Source organism: Ictidomys tridecemlineatus, chromosome 2 (genome assembly GCF_052094955.1).
Source record: "Ictidomys tridecemlineatus isolate mIctTri1 chromosome 2, mIctTri1.hap1, whole genome shotgun sequence".
In the NCBI taxonomy this organism is placed as follows: domain Eukaryota; kingdom Metazoa; phylum Chordata; class Mammalia; order Rodentia; family Sciuridae; genus Ictidomys; species Ictidomys tridecemlineatus.
The window spans coordinates 3487148-3511818 of NC_135478.1; the positions used below are offsets into that span (position 1 = coordinate 3487148).

The following is a 24671-nucleotide window of genomic DNA, read 5'->3' on the forward strand; positions in this document are numbered from 1 at the left end:
ACTGTGGTCACAGCCCCAGCTCTCAGACTGTTCCTAACTGGTCTCCACCGCTGGGGAAGACAGGCCCTGCAGTCCTCCCCCATGGGATGCAGAGATACAGTGTCCCTTGTCACTGGTCACCCCAAGCTGACCTGCAGGACTAAGATGTACCTTTCTCAGGGGTGGCCTCCTGGGAAGACGACTCAGATCCAGACTCGGCAGCTGCGTTTTCCCTGCTGGCATCTGAGCTGACCTCGTTTAACTTGGGGAAACTCTGCAGGGAAACAAAAGGAGAATGACTACGTGGTGCTGGTGGCAAACCCAGGAGGGGAGAAAGCCCTAGTGGGGAGGGCAGTGCCAGACCCTTCTTAGCTGGGCCCGACTCTGCGTGATGCTCCCCAGCACCATGTGGGGCCAGTCCTAACAGGCCACCCTGAATGTCACACGTGAACACCTGAGAGCTGCCCCAGAGCCCTGGGAACACGGTCTCTCCTAGCACCACCAGCAGACTGCCAACACGGGCTGTGCCATTCATCTGTGTCTGCACACCAACCTGTGAAGTGAGTCTGCAAAGAGATGGTTGTGCAGGAAAAGGGAAGTACCGATGTGGGGACAACTTGCTACAAACCAGACAGAGCTGGAAAGAACGACTAAGGGCCAGAACAGAGCCTTCCCCACAGTCACAACTGGCTGTGGCCATTCAATTGGGAAGAGAAAGAATAGAGGCAGGAGGAACAGTGCTCTAGAACCCTCTCCCATGTCAGCTGGGCTCTCTGGAACAGAAAATGGCCTTTTCATATACCCAAGTGTCCTGGCCATGTGTGCCCGGATGCCCAGGCTGACCTTGTTCCACAGTCATGGCTGGCTCTACTTCAACAGGGAACAAAAGACCTGCTGCCCCCACTGGCTACAGACTTGTGGTCTGAGTGGGACTTGGGGGACTGCAGCATATGGCCAAGAACTTCAGCCTCACACAGCTGTCACTCATTCCGACTGCCCTTATAGGGATGGAGAAGGCACTCTGGCTGTCAGTCTGGCCCCATGGCTGCAAGGGAAGACCAACTTAGGACTAAGTCAGCCCCTTGGGCCACCAGAGTCAAGGGCCAGTCCATCTTCAAGCCGAGTCTGAGCCTGACTTTCTTTCTCTTTTATTTACAACTTAAAGTCCTGATTTTGTAGGAGACATGGCAGCCACAGCCACATGCCTATCAATCAGGGTTGGTGCTAAAGCTTTTGGGGTTCAAGAAGAAGAATGCCACGAGGGGCTGCTCACCAAAACACGCTCGCTCATGTTCTGGCCAAAGACGAACTTGTTGCTGGAGGCGTCGGCACTGTTGGCTGTGTTCTCTAAACTGGAGAGGAGACGTGCCGCGAGTGTGTGATCAGGTAAATGTGCACATGTGAACACGTGTACACCAACATGCAGGTGAAGGAATGACCACCCCCCCAACATCAGCAGGGAGCAGTCTGGACCCCTCTCCCTCTACTGACGGGCAGTAGCTAGTGGGACCCAGAGTCCCTGAGCCACGCACACTGCCAGGCAGAAACCCAGCCTTAGCTTGCTTGGTGGAGGATCCCAAGGCCATACTCATTAGCTCTGCAGGCCTGTCTCCCAGGCAGGGAGACCTCTCCTTCTGAAGCTCTGGGGAGTAGCACCTCAGGCACCAACCAGGGCAACCCACAGTCTTCACCCCATGTAGCCACACCCATGTTAAGGGGCATTGGGGTTGGCCCCTCGTGGCTACAGGAGGTGACCAAGCTGCCACTGGATCTATCAGCTCTGCTCTAGTCGTTTGGTCCACGTGAGAGGGTCACTCTGAGGCTAGGCTGTACCCTCCATATGCCCCTGATGAGCACACTGGGCTCTGGTCTTGCAGGAGGTCTGTCGTTGTCTGGGACAACCCTGGCCCATGGCTTCACCCAGAAGGGGGAGTAAAGGAGGGCCTGGGGCACCTTGACTATGATGTTTTTTGCTTCCTCCTGCTCCACACCCCTTGGGAAAGACAGAGCTGGCTCCTGGTCTAGCACCAAGGTCCCCAGGCCCAAGGCAGAAAGATCATGAATGGCCCCACTGTGGCTGAGGCTCTCTCCCACCACCTCTTGCCAGCTCTGACACCGGCCCTGGGCTGGGACCTACCTGGAACTGATATACTGGAGAAAGTAGTTGGTGGCAGCTGGCGTGTCTGAGCTGGGCTGTCCGGCACTCTCCAAGCCAGCTACATCGGTATTCTCATTCACCAGCTGTGAACAGAAACACCCCATCAGGACAGAAGGGCCTGGGGCTCTACAGCTGTCTGTCTGTAGGACTCTGCACTGTGGGTCACGGCTGTCACCTATTTCACATGTTGTTTTTAGTGGTTAAGATAGAGAAACAGACCACAGAACATTCAGGAAGCTCTTCTACCTCGCCACAGACACCTGCCCTGAAGCTGGTGCGGGGCCAGTACTTCTGACCACACCACAGAGCACAGATTTGCACCCCTCCCAAGGGGCTGGGTACAGACAGGATAGAAGCACTCTCTGAGGCTCTTTCAAGGCTGCCCTCAGGGGAGATGCTGAGAGATCTGACATCAAGACTCCAAGGCCCTGGACATCTGTGAGACCCTGATCCCACCCACTTCAAAGCAGCCACCCCCAAATGTGAGGGACAGAGAACTGGGCCTGAGGTCCAGTGGCCAAGTTCAGGCAGCCCCGAATGGCCTAAGTGTAGGTGTATTTCAAGTCTCTCACCTGTCCCTAGTGGGAACAGGCAAAAGAGACTCATTATTTTGTCTGAAAGCTGTGGCAGCATCAACACCTAGTTTCTGTGTTTCAGGACTGGTCCTGCTGTCGGACAGGGAGTTAACAGGCAGACAGCAGGAAGATTACCCAGCACCTTCTCAGCAGAAATTTTTGATTCCTTATTTTAAGCTTTCCCATTGGGTGCTATGGACACGGCTGGGTCATTCTCTGGGTGGGCATCCTGAGTACTGCACTTCAGGGTGCTGAGCAACATCCCTGGCCTCCACCCATTCCATGCTGGGACACCCCCAGTTGTGACACCACACTTGTTCCAGAGATGGCCACTGATGCCACCTCTCAGGCTACTACAGAAGCTTCTTGCCAGATGAGCTGCTGAAGAGCCGTGGCAGAGCATTCTGGGTCAGCTGCAAGGAAAGGCAGAGCTCGGGGCTTCCCAGGGCTCTAGCCCCCGGGGCCCAGAGACGCTGTCCTCCAACACTGCCAAAGCTTCCCACTCAACTCGAGTGTCCAGACATGACTGACACACCTGAGGGCAGCCAGTGACAGATGCCTGCTCTCACCTATCCTTTTTTGGTGGTACTGGGGATGGAGCCCAGGTGTGCTGCACCACTGAACTACATCTCCAGCCTTCCTTATTTTTCACTCATCAGCTGGAAACAGAAACACCTCATCAGGACAGCAGGGAGCTCCAAGGTTACCTAGGCTGGCCTTGAACTTTGGATCCTCCTACCTTAGCCTTCCTTCCAAGTCACTGAGATCACATGTTTGTACCACCATGTCCAGCTCCCAACCTTTTTTTGAGAAAATAAGGTGGCCATGCACGGTGTTGTGTCCTGTTCCAGCTACTTCCAAGCTGCGATGGGAGGATCACTTGAGCCCAGGAGCTCAGGGCCAGCCTGGGCAACAACACATCGAGTCTGTATCAACTACAACAAAAATAAGGTGATGGCCTTGGGTTGGGGCTCAGTGGCGCTTGCCTAGCACATGCAAGGCCCTGGGTTCGATCCTCAGCACCACATAAAAATAAATAAGTAAAATAAAGGTGTTGTGTACAATTACAACTAAAAAATAAATACTTAAAAAAAAAAAATTGTCATAGCTGGTACACGAGTGACCCCAAAGGTGTGTGCTGAAGGTTGCCCTAATGCAGCAGTGTTCTGAGGATGTGTACTGGGGATGGAGCCCAGGTGTGCTGCACCACTGAACTACCACTGAAGGACGGACGGAGGCCGTGGCACGCGCCCTTAAAGGGTATTCCTCGTCTCAGACCCTTTCTGTCTCCATTCCTGGCTGCTCTGAACTAAGTAGCTTTCCTCTGCCAATGTCCTTCCTCCAAGAGGGGCTGCCTTGCTCAGACCTAAAGGGACGGAGCAGGCTGGATGAGCTCGAACACCTCTCAGCCTGGGAGCCGTGATAAACACCCTCTTCTGTATTTTCAGATATTCTGGTTAAATCTAAAGGAAAGTCCACTGATTTTCTTGTTGAACATGAAGTCATTAAAAATAAATAAATAAATAAAAAATCTACTCAGTAGTTCAATATCTCATTCAATCCCTGATCACATACCTTAACTCTGTCCCTCAAGTTCTGCCCAAATACAAAGGATTGCTGTGCAACTTGATCTTTCTTCTCACAGTTTTCCTCCTCAGAAGTATTGCTAGACTCATTTTTCTGGGGCTCTTTCTCCTATTAAAAACAAAACACAAAAATTGGGAAAAGGAGACACATTAGCCCAGATACACAGAACCAGAACACTCTTCTGTCTTTTCCATGTGGCTCTTTCGGTTGGGGTCCTTGGGCCAGCGGGGGCCCGAGGACTCCCCAGCGCACCTGCCTTGCCAACAGCAGGGTCAGCTCTCCCTGGGTAGAGCCGTGGGAGAGGCAGACAAGGACCCATTCCATGTGTTGCAGGTTCTTGCAGGTTCCCTAAACAGGCGCAGGGCTCTGCTTTAGATAAAGGGTATGTGAGAGACAGGCCCGAGACCAGCAGCTCCCAACTGGCAAGAGGCTCCCCCTGCCTTGGTAGGGCAGAGGGCTGGCTGCCAGCCTCTTCCCATGCCTTGGCAGAGGTGGTTCCTAAGTGGATAGTGAGATGCGGTGGCCTGCACAGGCAATGCTGGAGGCTTCTACCCACCTTAGGATGCTTGGAACCCATAGTCCCCTGGGTTACTTAACAGGAACTGGACCTTTGAAGGCCAGGGTAGCCTAAATGGTACCAGAGCTTCTGGGCATAGAGTCAGACTAGGTTTTGGTTTTGAAAAGCCCACTGATGAGTAGTGGCCTTTCTGTCTAGGTGGATAAGATGCAGAGACGAACATCACACCCAACATGGCTAGAAGCTACTTCTGAGACCCTGTTCTCAGAACACTTGGAGGAGGGCTCTGGCAGAGAGAGACAGAGCAAGGTACTTGCTGCAGCACCATCAATACTGGCAGAGAGCTGGCAACAACCCAGAGGTTCATTGTTAGCCAAAGGGCTAACATAACTTAGGATTTAAAACACAACGGGGAAAAACTCACAATGCAGCTGCTACTGAGAAAGGCAAGATGCCCTCAGCAATCAGAAAGATAAACAAGTTGAGAGATATGAAAGTGTAAACCCATTTTGATCAAGAGTGAACCAGGTGGAATGGTTCAGTGGTTAACCCTTTTCTAGCACACGGGAGACCCTGGATTCCATCCCAGCACTGCCAAAAAAGCAAAGCAAATAAAGCCCCATGTGTCACCTGAGCCTTAAGTCTACCATCTCATGGTCCCCCATGGCAGCATGTCAGAAAACCTCTTTTCTTTATATACTGCCATGTTTCTGAGGTGACAAGAAAGATAAAAGTCTGCCTGGTGAACCCTCAGTCCCTGCAGACCAGGGTGTCAAGACGATAGCAAGTGTGGCAGTGCCAGCAGCAAGAGCCTCCACTTCTGTCGTAGTGTCAGCCACATGCAGAACTGCTGGTGGCACGTGTGGCCTGTGTGGCTCCACCCACACCCACAGGGAGCACTGGCTGGGTGGCAGAAGGGGGATGTCAGGAGGAACTGGAAGCCAGATAGAATCATCCGCAGCCCAGCACAGGAGATGGAGAGGAGCGATCCCAGTGGCCTGCAGGGCTGGGGAAGGGGTAGATGCAGAAGGGCAACTCAGGGGGACACCTTCTGGGTTGGGGTGGATTGAAACTCTCCAGCTCGTGTGAGCTGTGGCAACTGGTGCCACCAGCACAGTCACGCACTCGCTGTCAGGAAGTGAGCGGTGTCAGGGACGGGCTGGGTCTCTTCCAGGAGCCCCTCCAACTCAGAAGAACTGTGCTCCTGACCCACTGCCCTCAACACCTCAGCAGTTCCTATTCCCACATTTCCAACTAAGAGACCTGTGGTTTGAACACGGGGGCAGGGGAAGTTCTAGAACATAACTAGAGACAGCCAAGCTCCCACCTGAGTGGAGGGTTCAAAACCACAGGCAGCAGGTCTGTTGACTCGGCTGCAGAGTGCAGAAGACACGTGGGCCCAGCTAGGCTTTTCAGAGATGCCAAGTGGTGCATTACTGCAGATGACCAAAAGGCACCTGCCAAGCTTGGGAGCAGCTGGTCATCTAATATCCCCCACTTTAGCTGCTGTGAAATACATTGCCCTGGGCCTCCACAGTCCGGGAATCCTGGGGGACCTTTTAATTTTTCTTAAATGAACTATTCCCGAGCTGCCCCAGGCATGCTTTCCAACTCAACAGAACCACTCAAGTCCTGGAGAACTGACTCTTGTGTGCAGAGGGGGAGGTTCTTCTTCCCATGAAATACTGCAAGACAATCATTCATGAAAGCCACTCCTCTGGACCCAGTGACTCCCAGGACTCTGGATAAGCTACCCCAAAGGACCACACATACTGGGGGCCAGATGCTCAGTGGCACAGGGCCTGCCCGGCAGGCTGCTTGAGGCACTAATCTCCCGGGCTGAGGAAAGGACACCCCTGGCAGTCTCATGGTTTGCCAGTGTTCTAGGGTCTGTGGGCACGGAATGATGGTTCTCGTTCTGAAAGCATGGTCCCCCGTGTGGAAATGGGGATATGCTGGAACTTTGAAACGGTGGGGCCTAGCACAGGTGGCTGGGGCACAGGGTGGGGTGGAGGCACTGCACTTGGAAGGAACTGATTGAGTTGTCATGGGACCCTGTGGAGTTCTCTCTAGGCAAGATGTTATCAAAGAATAAGACTGTCCCCTCCCTGCTCCCAGCTTCCTGTCTTGCCTTGTGATCTCCCTCTCGCTCCTGCCGTGATGCTATTGCCTTGAAGAAACATGGCCAGAGGGTCCTAGGCAGAGCTGGTGCCCTCCTGTTTGGACTTTCAGCCTCTAAAATTGTGTGCTAAATGAACCTCTTTTCTTTATATACTTCCCAGCCTGGGTATTTTTCTAGACCACTGAGCAAATGCAGAAACAGGCCCATGGATGAAGAGCTGTGAACTCAGCAAGAGGAGTTGACTCTCCGGGTCCTGCTGGGCTGGGCACATGGTGGCCCCCTTCCCCAGAACACACTGACCTCAAGTGCATGTGCCTCATCAGCAGATTCAGAGGGACTTCTCCGTGCAGGGTTTTCTGGTGATAATGATGTTGCTGCCCCCATGCAGTCTGCTGGGATGCTGACTCCATTGGTGCCACTGCTAGGGACTGTGGGAAGAAAGGAGAGTGGGGAGTGTTGGGCATCCAGCCAGGACCCCTCCAGCCCACCTCTCCTGTAGCTGGTAGAGGTGCAGCACCCCATGTAGGGACCTCCTTTGGACAGTCAAGTCTCCTTAGTAGGAAAGGGCCTGGCATCTCTACTAAAAGCCACTTGCCCTGAGATAAAAGAACAGGGAAAATCTCACAGAAGTGAGGAGGTCTTGTCTTTATTCAAAAAAAAAGAACTGTGTGAGTTTTCAGTGAGTTCAGAAGCATTACTGCTACTTAACCAAAACAAACAAAAAACAAGAAAACACATACTGGAGAACAATTCTTTATGAAACTAATTTTTTGCATAAAAACAAAAGCTGGGCATGGTGGCACCTGCCTGTAATCCCATCGGCTCAGGAGGCTGAGGCAGGAGGATTGCAAGTTCCAGGCCAGCCTCAGCAACTTAGCGAGACTCTGCGTCTCAGAATAGAAAAGAAAATAAAAGAGCTGGGGACATGGCTCAGTGATTAAGTACCTGTGTGTTCAATCCCCAGTACCAATCAAAAATAAACAGCACCCCCCCCCCCCAAAAAAAAACTCCAACTCTGGGCTGGGGTTGTGGCTCAGCGGTAGTACACTTGCCTGGCATGTGTGAGGCACTGGGTTCAATTCTCAGCACCACGTAAAAATAAATAAAGATCTATCTATCTATCTATATATATAAAAACCCAACTCTGGAGAGCATATGACTCCAACATTAAAATCTGTCCTAAGCGGGGCTTAGTGGCACATGTCTATAATCCCAGCGGTTTGGGAGGATGAGACAGAAGGATTTCGAGTTCAAAGCCAGCCTCAGCAAAAGTAAGGTGCTAAGCAACTCAGTGAGACCCTGTCTCTGAATAAAATAAAACAAATCAAGACTAGGGATGTGGCTGAGTGCCCCTGAGTTAAATCCTTGGTACCAATAAATAAATAAATAAATAAAAATAAATCTGGCTTTGACTGTTAAACATCAAATTAAGATAATTTCCTCTAAAATTAAAAACCCTTTAGAAATATTAACGAGTTCCCTGTGTTGAGAGGCTGAGCTGTTTCTGATGGAAGAGTTCTCAATTATAGGGAAAGACCAAAAAGAAGAAAAGCTCATAAATAAGAAAGTTAAGGATTAACTGGAAATAGGAAAAACTGCTCCTGGTATGGATGTGAGGGAGACACAGCTCAGGAGTGGGTGTGAAGTGGGCAGGAAGATGAAAATGTTGGCCCCATGGCCACAACAGGCAAGTCTTCTGAAGACCTGTGTGGCTCATGGCTAAGTTTTGTCTGTAGACATGCAGGGACAAATCTACACGTTCACAGGCTCAGGTTGGCTTTTATGAAGACAGTGAGTGGGTGACGCATGTCTGACCCAGTCACACTGCCCAGAGCCTCGGGGAGCCGGGGTGGTTTAAAGGACCTCCTCTGTTCTCTCTGTATTTCTGAGTACACTTAGTGGTTTCCTGGGAGCGCTGGTTCCTGGGCTGCATCTCTTACTGGATTGCGACAGTGCTTTTGGCTGTGGGGCTTGCAATACGGCTGGGCGGAGAACACTGCGCTGCTGTTCCTTGGGCTTCTGGCTTGGCAAACCTGCAATGGAAGTCGGCTTTCCTAGGGCCCTGGATGCCCAACAGAAATGCAGCACCCCCTCCCCACACTCCCGTCCCCCAGGCACTTCGGAAAAAACTAACCCCCTTGTCCCTTGCTGGCTGGATTAGGCAAGGAAGCAGCTTTTAGAAAACCTTTTCTTTACAACTAGACACACAGATTCTAGCTCTTTATGAAATTCCCACATCACCAATCATGACTGTGAATTAACCCAGCTGGTAAACTCATCAAGGACAATACTGGACTCAAGAGTGAAGAGAAACCATGTGCACGCCTGTAATCCCAGCAGCTCGGGAGGCCAACGCAGGAGGATCGAAAGTTCAAGGTTAGCCTCGGCAACTTAGCAAGACCCTGTCTCATAATAAGAAATAAAAAGGGCTGGGGCTCCAGGGTTCAATCCCCAGTACCTTCCCCCCGAAAACGTGAAGAGCAGATGGTGAGGAGGAGGGGAGGGCATGGCATTCACAGCAATTCCCCAGATTTTGAACTCTGGGATCCTATGAAGGCATCTTCTGTACCTACTCTTTAAAAACCACATGGAGAAGATCCCTCTGCCAAATACAGGCTGGGCAAGGACCCTGAGAGGAGGTGTCCTGTCCTTGCAGGCTTCCATCTAAGTCCTTCCCTTGCTGGGCCCTGCTCATGAGCAGGGTGCAGGGGAGCCAGGCGCTCTGGTCATCAGGTGAACCCTGGCACACTGGGCCACTCTGGAACCACTGCTGCAGCGGAGCACAGCCCACGCCGCCTCTCCTGCTCTGAGTGCAGAGAGCCCCAGCAGCTCCCTGCTCAGAGAGGTCCTCGTAAGCAGCTTTCCATAGCTCACAGGTCAGGTCACACCCAGAGAGCAGGCTGTGAAGGAGCCTGGAGAGATCTGAGGAAGCCCTTCCCATCACCTTTCTGGATGTGGGCCACCTACCTGCACTGGGCGCCTGGCCATGGATCAGTGTCGGTGGCTTCAGCCGGAACCCGCTGCTCTTTTCCTCTATAAGCACAAGACAAAACATGAAAAGCAGACCTGCCTGGGGCAGAGCAGCAGCCAAGCCCAGAGGGCACAGGACAGAAGAAAAGCTTCAGGTCTAGCCTCAGTGACCATGGGCCTAAGGAACTTGGGAAACGTTTCCAAATTAACAGAAAGGCAGAAGCTAGGGCCAGCCAGCAGGCAGCTGTGCAGCCCAGGTTGTAAGAAGCACTGGCTCTAGGGCAAAGTGCTGACAACAGGGGACAGGAGGATGAAGGTTATCAGCGGAGGTGATGAAGTCCCCCAAGATCAGAGCCCTGCCTCTAGAGCGGGATTCGAGGCAGACAGTTTAGGGTTTACACTCGAGGACAACAGGATTGGTCTCCTTTTTCCTAGAAGACTTGTCCATCAGAGAATGTGTCCAAGGTCAAGAAAAGACCAAAGTGGCAGATGGTGGGTTTGCTCCACCCCCAGATATGCCCCTGGAGCTTTGCCTTGGTGCTGGACAAGAGCACCCCTGGCCACCTGCGAGAACAGCAAGTGCCCAGGGTTCCTGGGAGGGCTAGAAAGCCTGGTTTTGGCACTGTCTGTTGTCCACAGATCCCTTGACTGGCAGGTCTCAGTGACCTTGCCCACGGAAGGTGGGGAGGGCAGTCTAGTCTGATCTATAATAGGAAGGATGATCACAAAGGCCTGGGTCTTCTGGAGAGAGCAAGGGTCTAGAGGCAGCCTTGCTTTTATGCTAAGGGTAAGCCCAGGCCAGGGTGCAGGGCATGAGACCAACATATAAAAATCAATTGTGTTTCTATATACTAGGGTGAATAGGTGAATACTCTGAAAATGAAATTAAGAAAAAAAATTCCATTTTCAACAGCACCAAGAGAAATAAAATACTTGGGAATAAATGTAACAGAAGCAAATTTTGTTGGAAGAATTAAAGACTAATAATATAAAGGGAAAGAGAATCCAAGAGGCCACATAGTATATGACTTCATTGATAAGAAATGTTCAGGAGTCGGGTTGTGGCTCATGTGTGAAGCACTGTGTTCGATTCTCAGTGCTGCATATAAATAAATGAACAAAATAAAGACCCATTAACATATAATATATATATATATTTATAATGTGTTTATGTGTGTGTGTGTGTATGTACAGAAGGGGTAAATCCACAGAGACAGGAAGTGAAATGGATTCATGGTTTCTGGGGGCTGGGAGAGGATGGGGTGACCAGGAGGGCTTCTTTTTGGGGTAGTGGGAAGGTTCTAAAATTAATGATGATGGGGCTGGGAATGTGGCTCAGGCGGTAGCGCGCTCATCTGGCATGCGTGCGGCCCGGGTTCGATCCTCAGCACCACATACCAACAAAAATGTTGTGTCCGCCGAGAACTAAGAAATAAATATTAAAAAATTCTCTCTCTCTCCCTCACTCTCTCTCTCTCTCTCTAAAAAAAATAAAAATAAAATAAAATAAAATTAATGATGATGTTAGCAGCATAACTTGGTGGGTTCATTAAGAGCCATTCAACTGTACAAGAAAACAACAACAAAATCCTAAGAATCTCATCAGATCAAACTCTCAGAAATAAGATCAAGTCAGAATTCAGAACAAGCAGGAAGGCTGTGGCCCACTGATGAGGTGCTGCTGAGCCCAGTGCTGTGAGGCTGATGTCTCTGGTGTGACAGAGTGGCCATACAATCCCCGAGGAGGTGCCAAAGCACCAGGGAAGAGGCCCGCCAGGTGGTCCATTCCAGAAGGCAAATGCTGAGTTATTAGCTGATGACTAGCTATTTAGTCACATTTTTCAAGTTGAGGTCAAATGCACAATTTAAATAATTTTTCAGAAGCCCTGAGAGCTAGTTTACAACATTTATGTTTTGGCTATTGAATGCTCCTCAGCACCTGGCTGGGTAGAGCCTATGCCAGGCCAGGCTGGCAGGGGCAGAAGGCCTGGGACATCATGGCCACTGAATGGCCTACCCCAAACCTGGCCCACCCTACAGACACATAGGGAATCCATGCTGGGTGCTGCAGTGAATGGACAGATGTCTTGTCTTTTCCTTTCCAAGCACAAGACAAATATGAAAAGTACGCCTGCGTAGGGGTGGGACGCTTCTAATGGCAACTGGGCACACAGAGGACAGAGGGGGCACAAGGTAGCAGGGAAGTGTGCTTGTGGGGTGGCCAAGCTCTGGAGGCCCTGTTGTAGGACCTGTTCCAAGAAACACTTCTTTTAGAAATGCACTTTGTCTGCAACACAAAGCTTCTGCCTTGTGGGCTGACCCCAATGTCCGCCACACATCCCAGGTCCTGCTGGGAACACGCATTGCTTCCCATGGGCCCAGTGGAACAACAGAGTCCCAGGGGCAGCCCCGGTGAGCAAGCAGGCTGCTATCTGAGTGCTTTCTGCCCGCCTCCCAGGGACCCCAAGTGAAGTCTGAAGGAAACAACGCCACCCCGATGGAACTCCTGGTTTAGTCAGGAAGATGCCCTGGAACTAAACCTGGCCTGCACCAGATGGAGGAGAGGATCCCAGAGCAGGTGGCCTGATAGAAGTGTGCACTGAGCAAGGATGGGCTGGGCTGGGCTGGTCTGCGAGGGACAGGGCAGGGCAGGGCAGGAGTGGGCTAGGCTGCTAAGGGGAGGGACGAGCTGAGAAGAGGCAGAGCCAGGTTTCCTCCTTGCAGAGGAGAGGTTGGAACATGCACTGTGCCATACTGAATGAAGACCCCTTCTGGCCCTGGGCTATGCAAACAGGCAAGAGATGAAGCAATCACGCAGGTGGAGAGCTGTGCACGTTCCCAGGTCTGCCTACAAGAGGCTCAGAACCCAGACCTTGGTTCAAAAGGCCATTCTCTACTACAAAAGGACAGGGTCCCTTTGAGAAATGAGGAAGAGTCCAGGACCAGAACAGGGAAAGATGACAAACATGGAGTCTCTTGTTGGGACAGAAAGCAAAAAAAGTGTTCAAAAGAACAAAGGGAACCCGAGGAAAGGGGAGAAGTGCTGACCAAATTATGTTGTTATGTTGTGAAAAGGTACAAATACGTAAGGACATTATGAACTACAGTGCACCAATTAAAAAATGTGAAAACAGAACAAAGGGCACTTGACCCAGCAACACAGGAATTTGCCTGATTGGGGTGGGGGAAATGACTTCACGTGATTGGTGCAACTGGTGAACTATGTTCAAAGCAAATGGTACAACTGGATGATTTCACCTCTTTGAGCCAACAAGGGGAACCCTGCTAGCAAGAGGACAAAGCCAATACGGTGTGCACCAAGAACAGGTGTCCCCCTGGGGGTTCCCACCCAAGACACTCCCTGGGTCTCTTCACCAAACCCAAGGACTTTCACAAGACCCATGGCCTACAACCTTCACAGATGGAAATGTGACACTCTGGTTTAGCAGATGGAAAGTGAGATACACAGGACATGATCCCTCTACCGTAAAGACGCAGTAGACAAATGAAGGAAGTGAAAGGGCAGTCTCCAGGTGACAGTATTGTGGAAACGCTCTACTGAAGGTTTTCAAAATTAAAGTTAAAAAAAAGACGTGAAGTTCACTGTGTAGCTGCCCTGACACGCCTCCCACAGGGTATCAGGGACTTTAAATCAAGGCTTTGTCTAAGCTGTGGAATGGACCTCAGCCATCTTGGCTTCCTGGGCCACCTGCTCCTAATACTAGTGGACAAAGAGGAGAGGGGAGACTCAGAGGTGCATCTGAAGAACAACTCGTACCTGTGCTCACAGCACTCCCATGATGGGTAATGGAGACCACAACCAGGGGCTGGACTGGCGGACTTTGCCTCCATGGTTCAGAATGCTGCCTGCCCAAGTGACACCCAGGTACAACCTACCGGCTGGCTCTGAGGACCTTGAAGAACCAAGCTCCTCCTTGAGATGAGGTCAGGAGGTCAGTTGAAACAGTTAACTTCTAGAGTCAAAATGAATTCCACTGTTTCAAATTATGCCACCCAGTTATAAAAACTTACGTCACCTCTTTCCTTGCCAGCATGGGACTTATCTCACAACGCTTCTGAAGTTGGCAATGGATTTATATAAGGCAGGTTGGGTTACAGAACGTGGGTTGTTAAACTTGCTCACTAAATATTTTATGGGGAATTCCAGCCATGTGGGAGAAATTTTCAGGAAACTCTGGAGTTGGTTCTCTAGCAAAAGACCAAAAAAGGAAGGCTCTTGTACTCTGCAGAAGGGATCACATTGTTTTCCTCAGCTTTAAAGTTGCGATGATACATACTTATCTGAACAGACCTGGGCAATATTAATGTGAAAATTTAATACACAGAAATGGATCTGGAAAAAAAAAAATCACATGTGCTTCATAGTAGCTATTTTGGGGTAGGAGAGTAGAGAGGGGGCAAGGGAATTTTTCTTCCCCTTGTTTTTTTTTTTTTTTTTACAATATGGATATATTGTGTGAAAATTTGAAAATAAATCTCTCTCTCTGTCTCCCCTCTCCCTCCCTCTCCCTCACACAGTACTGGGGATTGAACCCAGGGCATTTTTTGTTTGTTTGTTTTCCAGGGCGTTTTTTATTTTGAGACAGAGTTTTGCTAAGTTACTGAGAATCTCACTATTGTGTGTATCTCAGGAAAATCCCCAGGGACTGGTGGACGGGCAAAGGGACATGAGGTCTCACCTGGGTCTGAGTCAGAATTGCCTGCAGAGGACTCGCAGAAGGTTGATGGCATAAAAACATTGTGTTTTGACACTGTCGGCATGGAGATGCAGGCGGGGGAGGGAACAAGAGGGAAAAGAGCATGAGTAGGCGGGGCACACAAGGGGGGATTCTCTTGCGTGCAGGAGCACGAAGACAAGCATTTAAACTCTCAATGAGAGTGGAGCCTGTCCTTACAGCCTCAAGTGGTCTGACAGCTGACTGCCCATCTTAGCTCATACTCCCAGCCCTACCGTGGCACCCTGGGCCCTGGCAGGGGCAGCCAGCTGGCACATAGGGCCTCACTGAAGGCTGCCTCAGCCCATTTCTCCTCAGCAGCAAGGCGTGTGCCCAAAGGCGTGTGCCCTACCCTGATGGTTTAAGATTTTTCTTTACAGCAGCAATTGCTTCTTGGGGTGTGGGCCAGCCCACGGGGTCCACAAATGAAGTGGACCTCCCTGAGCAACAGCTTGAGTGCACCGAGACGGGCTGCAGCAAAGTGGAACTGGAGGGCAGTGTAAAACTAATGCACCAATCTCCAGCTCCACTTCTGCCCCGACACTGAGGTGACTGAGTAGGAAGGGAAGCTGCCTCCTCCTACAGGAGCACCTGTCCAGGTGTGCAGAAAACTTTAAACAAGGATGCAAACCAACTAGGCGGCTCCTTAATATCTGGGGACAAGTAACAGCGTGTCCACTCGGGGGCCTCATGTAGCTGATAAGGGATGTGGCAATATCCAAAATAGACATTAAGGGCAGGAGGCGTGACAGCACTGCTGGACGCTGCCTCTGCCCTGTGCTCCTGCAACGTGTGCATCTCTGTGTGAACAAAGCCACGTTCTGAGTGATCTTTCCCTTGCAGTGATAGCCATGGCCACCAAGTTCACAACTGCAAAACGTTTTCTGTGAACTTCCCAAGAATGCATTTTACTCTGTGCAACCAGAACTCATCTCTACACACACACGTGCCTCCAAACTGGTGATGCACACAGATCACAAAACAATACCAGTGTGGACCAAGTCACTACGGGGAATAGCCCAGGGCCAGCGGTTACCCTTGACCCTGCAGGGCAGCCGCATTCTGGAGGCGAGGACCAGGTTGTCTAAGCTTCCTGAGTAGTCCCAACTACTCTGTCCTAGAAACCTGCCTCTGCCAGACTGCCTGTGTGTCTAAGGGGCTGTTGCCTCCACGCTGCACGGATGCCCTGGGTATGCCCTGGGTATAGTTTAAGACTTTTCTTTACAGCAGCAATTGCTTCTTGGGGTGTGGGCCGGTCCACGGGGTCCACAAATGAAGTGGACCTCCCCGAGCAACAGCTTGAGTGCACTGAGACGGGCTGCAGCAAAGTGGAACTGGAGGGCAGCATAAAACTAATGCTCTGGCCCTTCCTCCAAACCTCACCAAGTCTCCTCCCCTGGGCTGCTCCACTGTCAGTGCACAGTGTCACAACAGTCTCAGGAAGGATTATGAATGGTCAGAGCCTCTCCCAAAAGGGCTCTCGATGCTCGGCCCTTGTCTCCTACTTCAGAGGCACAATTTCTTTACTGTCATCCTCTGTCTGCTAAGTCTCACCATGCTGCTAAGTGTCACTGACTGCACATGGGGGACATGTGGTGCTCCAGTCGGGCAACTTCTGAGTTCACTCCTGAGAGGCCACATCTCAGGTTGATCCTAACTGATCTGGGCAGGGGTCAGATGGTGGATGTGAGGTGTCAGAAGGGAACAATAAATGACAAAAAGATAAATGCTCTTATCATTACCTGACTGTGAAGGTGGGAACTGGGTTAAAGAGGACGTTCTTTCTCGCTTGACAGGAGGGCAGTAGTTTCCATCTTCTCGGTCAGAATCTACAGAAAATAATGAGGAAGAGGATGAACATCAGGCTATCTCTGCCTTCACCACCAAAGATGGCCATTCGCTTTGGAGACTTCCTTACCTTCTCCTGCTTCAGGACTGGAGCCTCCAGCTGACCTCTGAAACAAGAGCACATGGCAGGCTGGTGAGAGAGTGGTGGGCGTCCCAGGACCCAAGCCCCAGCTCTGGAGCCAGTGGTGCTCAATGCACAACTGGGGCCAACTCCTGGTGCTGTCTCTGCTGCCTTCACAGAACTTCAGCCCACTCAGAGGCAACTTCTGACTGCTTTTTGCGGTGGCTTCCCAAACCTAGAATCCTCTTCATAGCTCAAAGACTCCCAGCATGGGACTAGGTTCTCCGCTTCTCCACAGGTCACAGCTGACTGGCATGCCACCCCCAGACTCAAGCACAGCACAACTTCACCTGGCCATGATTCATCCTGCCAAGAGCTGACAAGCGACCCTCTCCACCGCAAGGGCAGCAGGGTTGTTGAAATGGCCACTTAACATCGGATCCACTTGGTGTCCACTCCTTGCCCAGGAACAGCCTCCTGTTTCAGGCTGGGCTATTACTGCCAGAGAGGGTGAAGGCTTGATGCTTGGGGTCAAAGTCCACTGCGAAGCGTTCGGGACAGAACCATCTAACCCTGTACAACAACTTTATGGACCACAGAACCACCATAAGCCAAGAGAAGGGGGCGCAAAAATTGCCTCCTTTTACAATTTTTAATTCCAGAATATAAACAAGTAGCAGTTAAGATTTAGAATGAGTGCCCCCAACCCCATACACAATCCCTCACATAAGCCCCTTCTTAGGGGTGTATTGTTCTCCAGACCTCAGCAGGCACTGAGGAGTGAAGGAATACCATTTCATTTAAGAGTGAGAAGAACCAATTTCCTATTTTTGAAAAAATCTCTTCAGGAGTCAAGTTTGACCACAGGAGGACTATCTGCCTCAAGGAGCTGTTAGGGAGTAAATGAGATGATGCATGTGAAAGTTCTCTGCAAATTGCAGAGCAGCGTGTGAAAGAAGTAACTGGAATAAATAAAACTGAAGGTGACAGGGACCAGGAGAGATCCTCCCGCAGGGAGAAGTGCTGGCACTTTTTTTCCATAAAGGGCCCGTCAGTGCTTTGGCTTGGCAGGCCACATTTGGCCTCTGCCACATTCTTTGCTTTTCCCTTATAAATCTTTAAAAATGTAAACAATGTCTCAGCTCCCCAGCTGTACAAAAACAGGCTGTGGGCCGGAGTCTGCAGCAGCCAAAACCCAGAGAGGGTAGGGGTTTCTTCAAAGTCACACAGCTAACTTACAATAGTCAGAAAAGGACCGCAATCTGGAATTCCTCCTTTGCAGCTCAGGTTTGTGTCAGGAGAGCAAGCTGCTTGAGGTCTGTCACGAGAGCTCTGTGGAACTGGTCCTAGGGGACTGTGTAAGGTGAGGGAAAGTTGTCACTAACCCCGTGTGTGTGTACCTGGGCAACTGAGAGGATTAGAGGTTACTGCCATCCAAATGCTGGGGAAATAAAATCCTCTTAATACCACGTATGGAGTCTCTTATTTTTACTATTATTTTAAAAATATTTTTATTAGTTGTTAAAATTATTTATTTGTATATGATGCTGAGAATTGAGCCCAGTGCCTCACATATGCTAGGCAAGCACTCTACCACTGAGCCACAATCCCAAGCCCCTCTTTTATTTATTTATTTGGTGTCTCTGGGGATTGAACCCAGGATTGCTCTACCATTGAACCATGTCCCCAGGCCTTTTAATTTTGAGATAGGGTCTCACTAACTTGCAGAGGTTGGCCTTAAATTTGTGATCCTCCTGCCTCAGCCTCCGAAGTAGCTGGTATTACAGGTCTGTGCCACCGGGCCCGGCTGTGGTGGGTTTTCTCAGTGATGGGGAAACTGTGAAAGTATCAGTGCCCCAAATGAAATGAGGTCCTTGTGTCCAGTATGCCAGCTCTGAGGCTGCACTGAGCAGTGCTGGGATGCGAGAGCAGGGCTCCAGGTCGTACCCATGCCGCCCCCCTCCCGAAGGCATGCAGAAGGGATCCTGGCTTTGCTGATTTTATTTTCTATGGGGCTGAATGCGGGGGTGGGGGGGTGTCTTGGTTTCCTCTCTGACACTGGGGATGCTAATGTCTTCCTGGCAGGGAGGGCTCTGGGCCTTCAGAGATGAGGCAGGTGGAGCCCAGAAGACAGACAGGAAGCTTAGCTCCTGGGGTGATTACAACTGCTCACTGTGTGCCTGAACTCAAAGCTGGCCCCTGCTGGTTAATGCTAGACCCCTGGGTTGCATAGGCACAGGGCTTCCAAGTTCAGGGGACAGGCTGACTGGCAGAACCAGGTCTTGTGAACTAAATCCTGGGTCCAGCCACAAGGTGAGGTAACTTAGAGGACCTGTGAAAGGGTTTAAGATGCATTCCTGTAGTGCTGTGAGGCCAGAGGCTGAGTAGTGTTTGATTGTACAGACTGTGCCACTGGCTTGCCACCAGGCCTACTCTCTTGGGATCATCCCTCTCTAGAGGGACATCAGGGGGACCCAGGCCCCAGGCACCACTCACCCTACTAGCAAAGGCGAGAGGAACAAAGACAGCAACTACTTGCCCTGGCGCTGCAACCAGCAGGCATCCTAGCCAGGCCTCACACCAGCTTCCTGACCCTGGCAGTGGAGAAAGGGCAAGGACACATCTTACCCACCCTCTGAGCCCTGCGTCCTCCCAGCACTTTGGTGAAGGTCCCTGTGCGAGGCCAGTCATCTTTCCATAGCCTGATATTCTTGAGTGTGGCACTGCCTGCCTTCCCTTGTCCTCCCACGTATTTCTAATGGCCGGCCCAGCACATCCCCACCCCTACATCTCAACCCATGGTTCTAAAAAGCTCTTCTTTCGCCCTATAATTTAACAAGCATGTCGACTTTACCGAAACCTTTTGTGGTCACCTTCTTGGTCCTGGGAAACCTTCGCTTTCCTGAATAACTTCTGGCCTGGAGATGGTCGGCTCTTAAGAGCTTCACACCACTGCAGACAACCTGCTCCCTCATCCAGGTATGCCCTGCTTTCCTCAGACAGGAATAAAAGCCTTGGTGACTCAGTCTTGTTGCTCCTTACACTTTCCCTCTGTAGCTTCAATTTCGACTCAGTGATCTGTCTGTGTTAGAGCCCATGCAGTAGACTCCCAAGTTCTAGGAGAGAACTGGTCCTTGGAACTTGCTGGGATTTGTTCCAACAAAGAGATGCTGTCCTAGACACTCTGCAGGCCATGGACAGACAGCAAAGGCTTGTGCCCTGGCCTTATCTGTACTGGTGTCTGGGCCAGGATACCTGGGCTTCTGTCTTCCTGCTCTTTCAGCTCCCATAAGGATATTTGCATAATCACTGCCACCAAGGCCTCTGCATCTGGCCACCTGTGACCACACATGAGCTCAGTGAGTCTGTGTGAATTTCCTGGTTTTCCTTCTGTTAAGAAGAATTTCTAATTTCATTCCACTGCGGCTGGAGAATGTACTTTGCATGACTTTAATCCTTTTAAATTGGAGAGGTGTCTGTCCATCCTGCAGAAGGTCCCTGTGCATGGTGAGGATGAGTGCCCTGTTGCCAGGGCTGGTTGGCTTCCAGGGCTGCTTGGTCCTTCTCTTCCCATCATCTTTACAGTAGTTCTACTGAAAACAGGGTGCTTTCTCCTTTCCATTCTGTTGGTTTCTGCTTCGAGTATTTGGGGCTCTTTCCATGACACCCACACATCTTAGTGATCTGTCTCCAAGAATGTGATGGGTGCTATGGATCTCCCTCCAGAGTGGAGTAGCCAGGTCATGAGCTGACGCCTCTGGGGCTCCCACCTGGCCTCAGAGGTCTTGTGAACAGCTCTGGCAGCCTGCTGCTTGGCACGCCATCCTCCCCTCCAGCACACATCCAAATCTAGTCAGTTGGAGCACGAGAGCACATTCACATGGTCACATCTCCATGGCTCCTACTTGCAGCCAGCAGCTGGCCTCCCACCTGCCCCTGCAGATGGCCCACTCTGCACACTCTGGCCACGTCCGCCTGCTTCTGTCCTGACTCCTGAAAGCCCTTGGTGGCCTCCTGCAGCACAGAGTCCTCTCATCCTGCACTATTTCTCCCTCTTGCCACCCTGGCTCCTTCCTGTTTTCTAAGCTCCTCCCCCAGCATGGGGGACCTTCTCCCTCAGGGTCCACTACTGTGACAATCACCGCTGGAGCACACCTGTGCTCATTCTCCAGCCCAGCTGTGGTCCCTCTGGCCCCTCCCTGCCCTGTTTTGCCCAGAAGAGTCTGTCTGGTGACTGTCTCCCATGACCACACAGCTCAGAGCAGCAGCCAGGGCCCTGGGCACAAAGTGCATTTGGTGAGGATTTGCAGCCCACACGAGGTCCATGTCCTCTGCTGTACCTGCTTTGGTGACCCTGAGAAGAAAGGGTGCCTCGTCAGATAAAACTCAGATGCTCCCTGGCCCGACCTCAGGAGACCCTCAAATCCATGCCCCGAGTCTCTTCTAAGAACCTGCTCACAGGAAAGCGGTGGCCTCTTGGTCCTGGGAGGGACGATGCAGGAGTCTTCCTCCTGGGGAACCTTCCAGGTGCTGCTGGAACCTCCAGTGAGGAAATGCCGCCATGACTCCTCTTTAGGACTAGAGGAAGGATGCGGGAGAGGGTGCCTAAGACAGCATCCTGTCTGCTTTTAGACATGCCAGCTCTTCTGGAGCCCTCCATGGCTGCCCATGGGGGGCATCACCTGTCCCCCGCCCTTACAGGGCCCCCTTGCTTCACACCCTGCAGATGGGAGGGTTTCTCTCTCAGGACAAGGTTGGGCTTGCTGTCCGCTGGCTTGTGCCATCTTCCCCAAGGCAGGAAAAGGTTTGGGATGCGGGACCCTCTTCAATCACCCAGCCCCACAAAAGGCCTATACCAGCTTCACACTTTCCACCTCCCTTAGACTCTGGGGTACCCAAGCAACCTCGGGGGCACTGTTCAGCCAACAGCCCAAGAGCCACTGGGGAGACTTGAGAAATTTCAGAGCACTTTTTGAGGAGTACTGAGGACAGAAGCAGGGTGAAAGAATCTCACTTCTTTCTCCACTTCTTCCCTAATTTGACTCCACCTTTGGCGATTAGGACTCCAGGATGATACCCCAGAAACACTGGGTCGAACACTCTGTGGGGAGCCACTCCAAATGCCCGCACCTTTAAGTCTTGATGCACCACAGGGATCTGAAAGATCACTGCAGTCTGGCGCGGTAGTGCCATGACTGGTGACTCGGTCTTTTCTCTCATTTGGATAATAAGGTGTGGCCCTGGGAGTAGGTGGCACCCAGAGGGGTTGAGCTACACTCACCTGTTCCCTTATAATCCTATCCCTTGCCTCATTTGAATGGCTTTTCCCCAATAAAAGGGTTCAGCACGTGCTCTCTCTTTCCCTCTACACCTAAGGTTGGAGGAGTCGTCACAGAACCCAAAGAAAAAGGTATTTCTCTGTCTCTGTGTGGTTATTTCGTGCAGCCCAGTTCATCTGGAGTGACCTTGAGTGTTTGGTCATGGAACTCGACAACACTCATTTGGGATACTACAATAAAAACATTCCTCACTGACAACCACACCAGAAAGCAGAAGAGAAAGATGGCCAAAGACGACCCTTGGACTTATTTCCCAGGCGTCAGGAGAAGGCACGAAGCAGGCTCATAAAGAAGACTTCTTATTTGTCTGGACTGAGGACAGGCCAGCAGCCTTGCTAGCCTGCTGCTATCTAAGGTGCATGGGTCCCTGTCACCAAGTATAGATGGGGCAGTCATACCTAACCCAAAATGGGACTGTGGATTCAGGGGCATCTGTTTTTGCATAGAGGATAAAATGGTGAACACTGTAATGAGTACATTTGTTCAGAATCTGTCCCTCCAAAATACACGGCTCCTGTAAGGCTGCCTGGAGTGGCCCCAAGAATGAAAAAAGGGGCCAGGCTGACCCAGGGAAGGGGACAGAGCTGGAGCTGCCTTCAGAAGCTGACCCACAGATGAGGACAAGTGGGCAGTGAGTAGGAATGAAAGGCACTATCTCCCCAACCCCCTGGAAAAGGCCAGAGAGCAAGGCCCAGCCAGGTAATCCTCTTGATAACAGCGCCTACAACTGGGCCTGATGGAGCCTAGGATGATTCCCATCTGCACTGACCAGTTAGAAAGCCTGGCTTCTTGTAGCTGCAGGAAGATGAGTGCCCAGGAGGAGAAACAGAATGTCGGCTACTTCACGGCTGTTTATTCACAGCTGTGACAAGCCACCAGCTCAAAGATGCTTACTGAAGAGACAGACACTGAAAAAACCCTGAGGAAAGCAGAGAGACCGCCTTGAAGGTCTGGATGGTGGGGGGATGAGGTGGACAGCCAGTCTGAACGATCCACATACTCCTTCCCACCATCCGAGGCTCTGTCGGTCATTTTCATAGTGACCTGGTCATTGCCCCGATCCTCGAAGTAGCAGAAATGTGTTCAGACGTTGGTGTGTTCCCATGGACAGAGCTACGCCCACCTGTTCCTTGGTGATGTTACCCCTTGCCCTGTTTGGGACAGAATGTTCCATGGAAACACTCTGGGTGTCCCCTTCTCTTGCTCTGCCCTTGGGTGTGGCCTTCTTAGATGTCAGTCAACCTGCTGACAGCAGACATCACGAAGCCAGACTCAGCCCCCTGAATCCTGACCCTGGCCTCATTTGAATGGCTTCTCCTCAATAAAAGGGTTCAGCACTGGCTCCCTCTTTCTGTGGATCCTTAAGGTCAGAGGAGCCGTCACAGGAACCCAAAGAAAAATCTGTCTCTTGTGTGGTTATTTCATGCTGCCCAGTTCCCCCGGAGGGACCCTGAGTGTTTTAGTCACGAAGAACGTGACAATTGGAGGCCCCACAGGGATGAGGTCATGCCTTTGTGGGAGCTGGGAGGAGAGAGGAGGCTGCCAGCCAGAGGGCTCGCTCCTGACTGCCTGCCACTTCTTGTGGGCCTAAAACACATTTGGAGCTTGGCAGTGGCTGGCCCAGAGCGTTAGTCCAGCTTGATTCCAGCAAGCTCAGAGTAAGCACGGAAAGCTGCCTGCTTCTCCAGAGACACTGAATTTAGTCTGCTTGAGGTTTGGTCTTCTTCAGTCTATCTTCTGAAAGCCAAAACTCTTAATATAGAGAGACTTTTTCCTGGTACTGAGTCCTCAATGGCCAGAGCTCTGAGGAGACTGAAAGATGATAAGGGCCTTTTATAAGCAAGCCACTCTTTATTATAAAGAACGCCCAGGGGTCATGGAACAGAGAACAGACCAAACGTGATGAACAAGACCTGCTGGGTAACAGTGGGTGGTTTCCTGAGCACCAATGTGGGGCAGAGCAAGATCCAAATTTGTTCTGATACAAAAGAAACAGTCTGTATCACTAGAGAAAAACCTCAGCCCAAGAAGAAGCAGGGTCAGGGTCTACCTGACTTGATTTAGGGACTGACTGACCTACAACAAAGTTTCATTTTCCTTGAACAAGCCCAACTAGTAGAGAAAGCCAATTAAGAGGAGCTGCTGGGAACCAGCCTGATTTCTCGGTGGAGAGCCCAAAGCAGCAAGCCTGACTGGCTCAGAGCTGTCACCAAGTGCTAGGACAGTGCAGTGTCCAAGATCCCTGAGGTTACCAACTACAGCACGCACGTGTGCTGCATGGCTGGCTGTTAGTTCATTTATGACCTGCTGCCCTCAGCCCTGCAGCCCTGGCTCTGTCCACGATGGCTTAACTCATCCTGAGGCTCCCGGCCATGATGCTTCACGTTTTCTTGGCCAGTCTGGGAACTGCTTGTGTTCCTCAGGATCAGAGTCTCTAACCTGAAGACCACAAGAATCAAGAAGCCAGGTTTCACACAGGACCCTGCCCAAGGCAGCCAGATCTCAGAGGCACATCATGGTAAGTGAGGTCCCACCAAAAGCCAGGGGCCCCTGTGCTCTTGAAAAGCAGCTGCCATCACAAAAGGTTTGTGACTGCCCTATTAGCTACTCTCACTCTGAAACCTGCCACTTCAGCAGCTGCAGGGTCCGCTGCAAGCTGTGCTTCTCAAGTTCTGGTGCTGTCTATTCTCAGAAGCTGTGCTCTTGAGGACCAAAGAAGACCACATGCCCAGGAACTCCCACTATCCGACTCACTCTATCCCAAATTTTCAGGAGCTGC

General features: G+C 51.2%; 1 protein-coding gene across 24 annotated transcripts in view; it reads right to left on the reverse strand.

Moving 5' to 3' along the window:
• The window catches only part of Ranbp3 (RAN binding protein 3), a 55570-nt gene that overhangs the window by 5900 nt on the left and 24999 nt on the right, over positions 1-24671 (reverse strand). For 6 of the 24 annotated variants that reach the window (XM_078034389.1, XM_078034354.1, XM_078034429.1 and 3 more), the window contains 10 exons: positions 16563-16599; positions 16387-16473; positions 14609-14680; positions 9906-9971; positions 8879-8971; positions 7239-7366; positions 4288-4407; positions 2117-2220; positions 1253-1331; positions 151-253 (listed from right to left, as the gene is read on the reverse strand). In XM_078034389.1, the coding sequence (XP_077890515.1) occupies positions 151-253; positions 1253-1331; positions 2117-2220; positions 4288-4407; positions 7239-7366; positions 8879-8971; positions 9906-9971; positions 14609-14680; positions 16387-16473; positions 16563-16599 (889 nt within the window). Of the gene's footprint in view, positions 1-150; positions 254-1252; positions 1332-2116; positions 2221-4287; positions 4408-7238; positions 7367-8878; positions 8972-9905; positions 9972-14608; positions 14681-16386; positions 16474-16562; positions 16600-20893; positions 21132-24671 lie in introns of all 24 variants that reach the window. The other 18 variants (XM_078034412.1, XM_078034394.1, XM_078034439.1 and 15 more) reach the window with 9 other exon arrangements.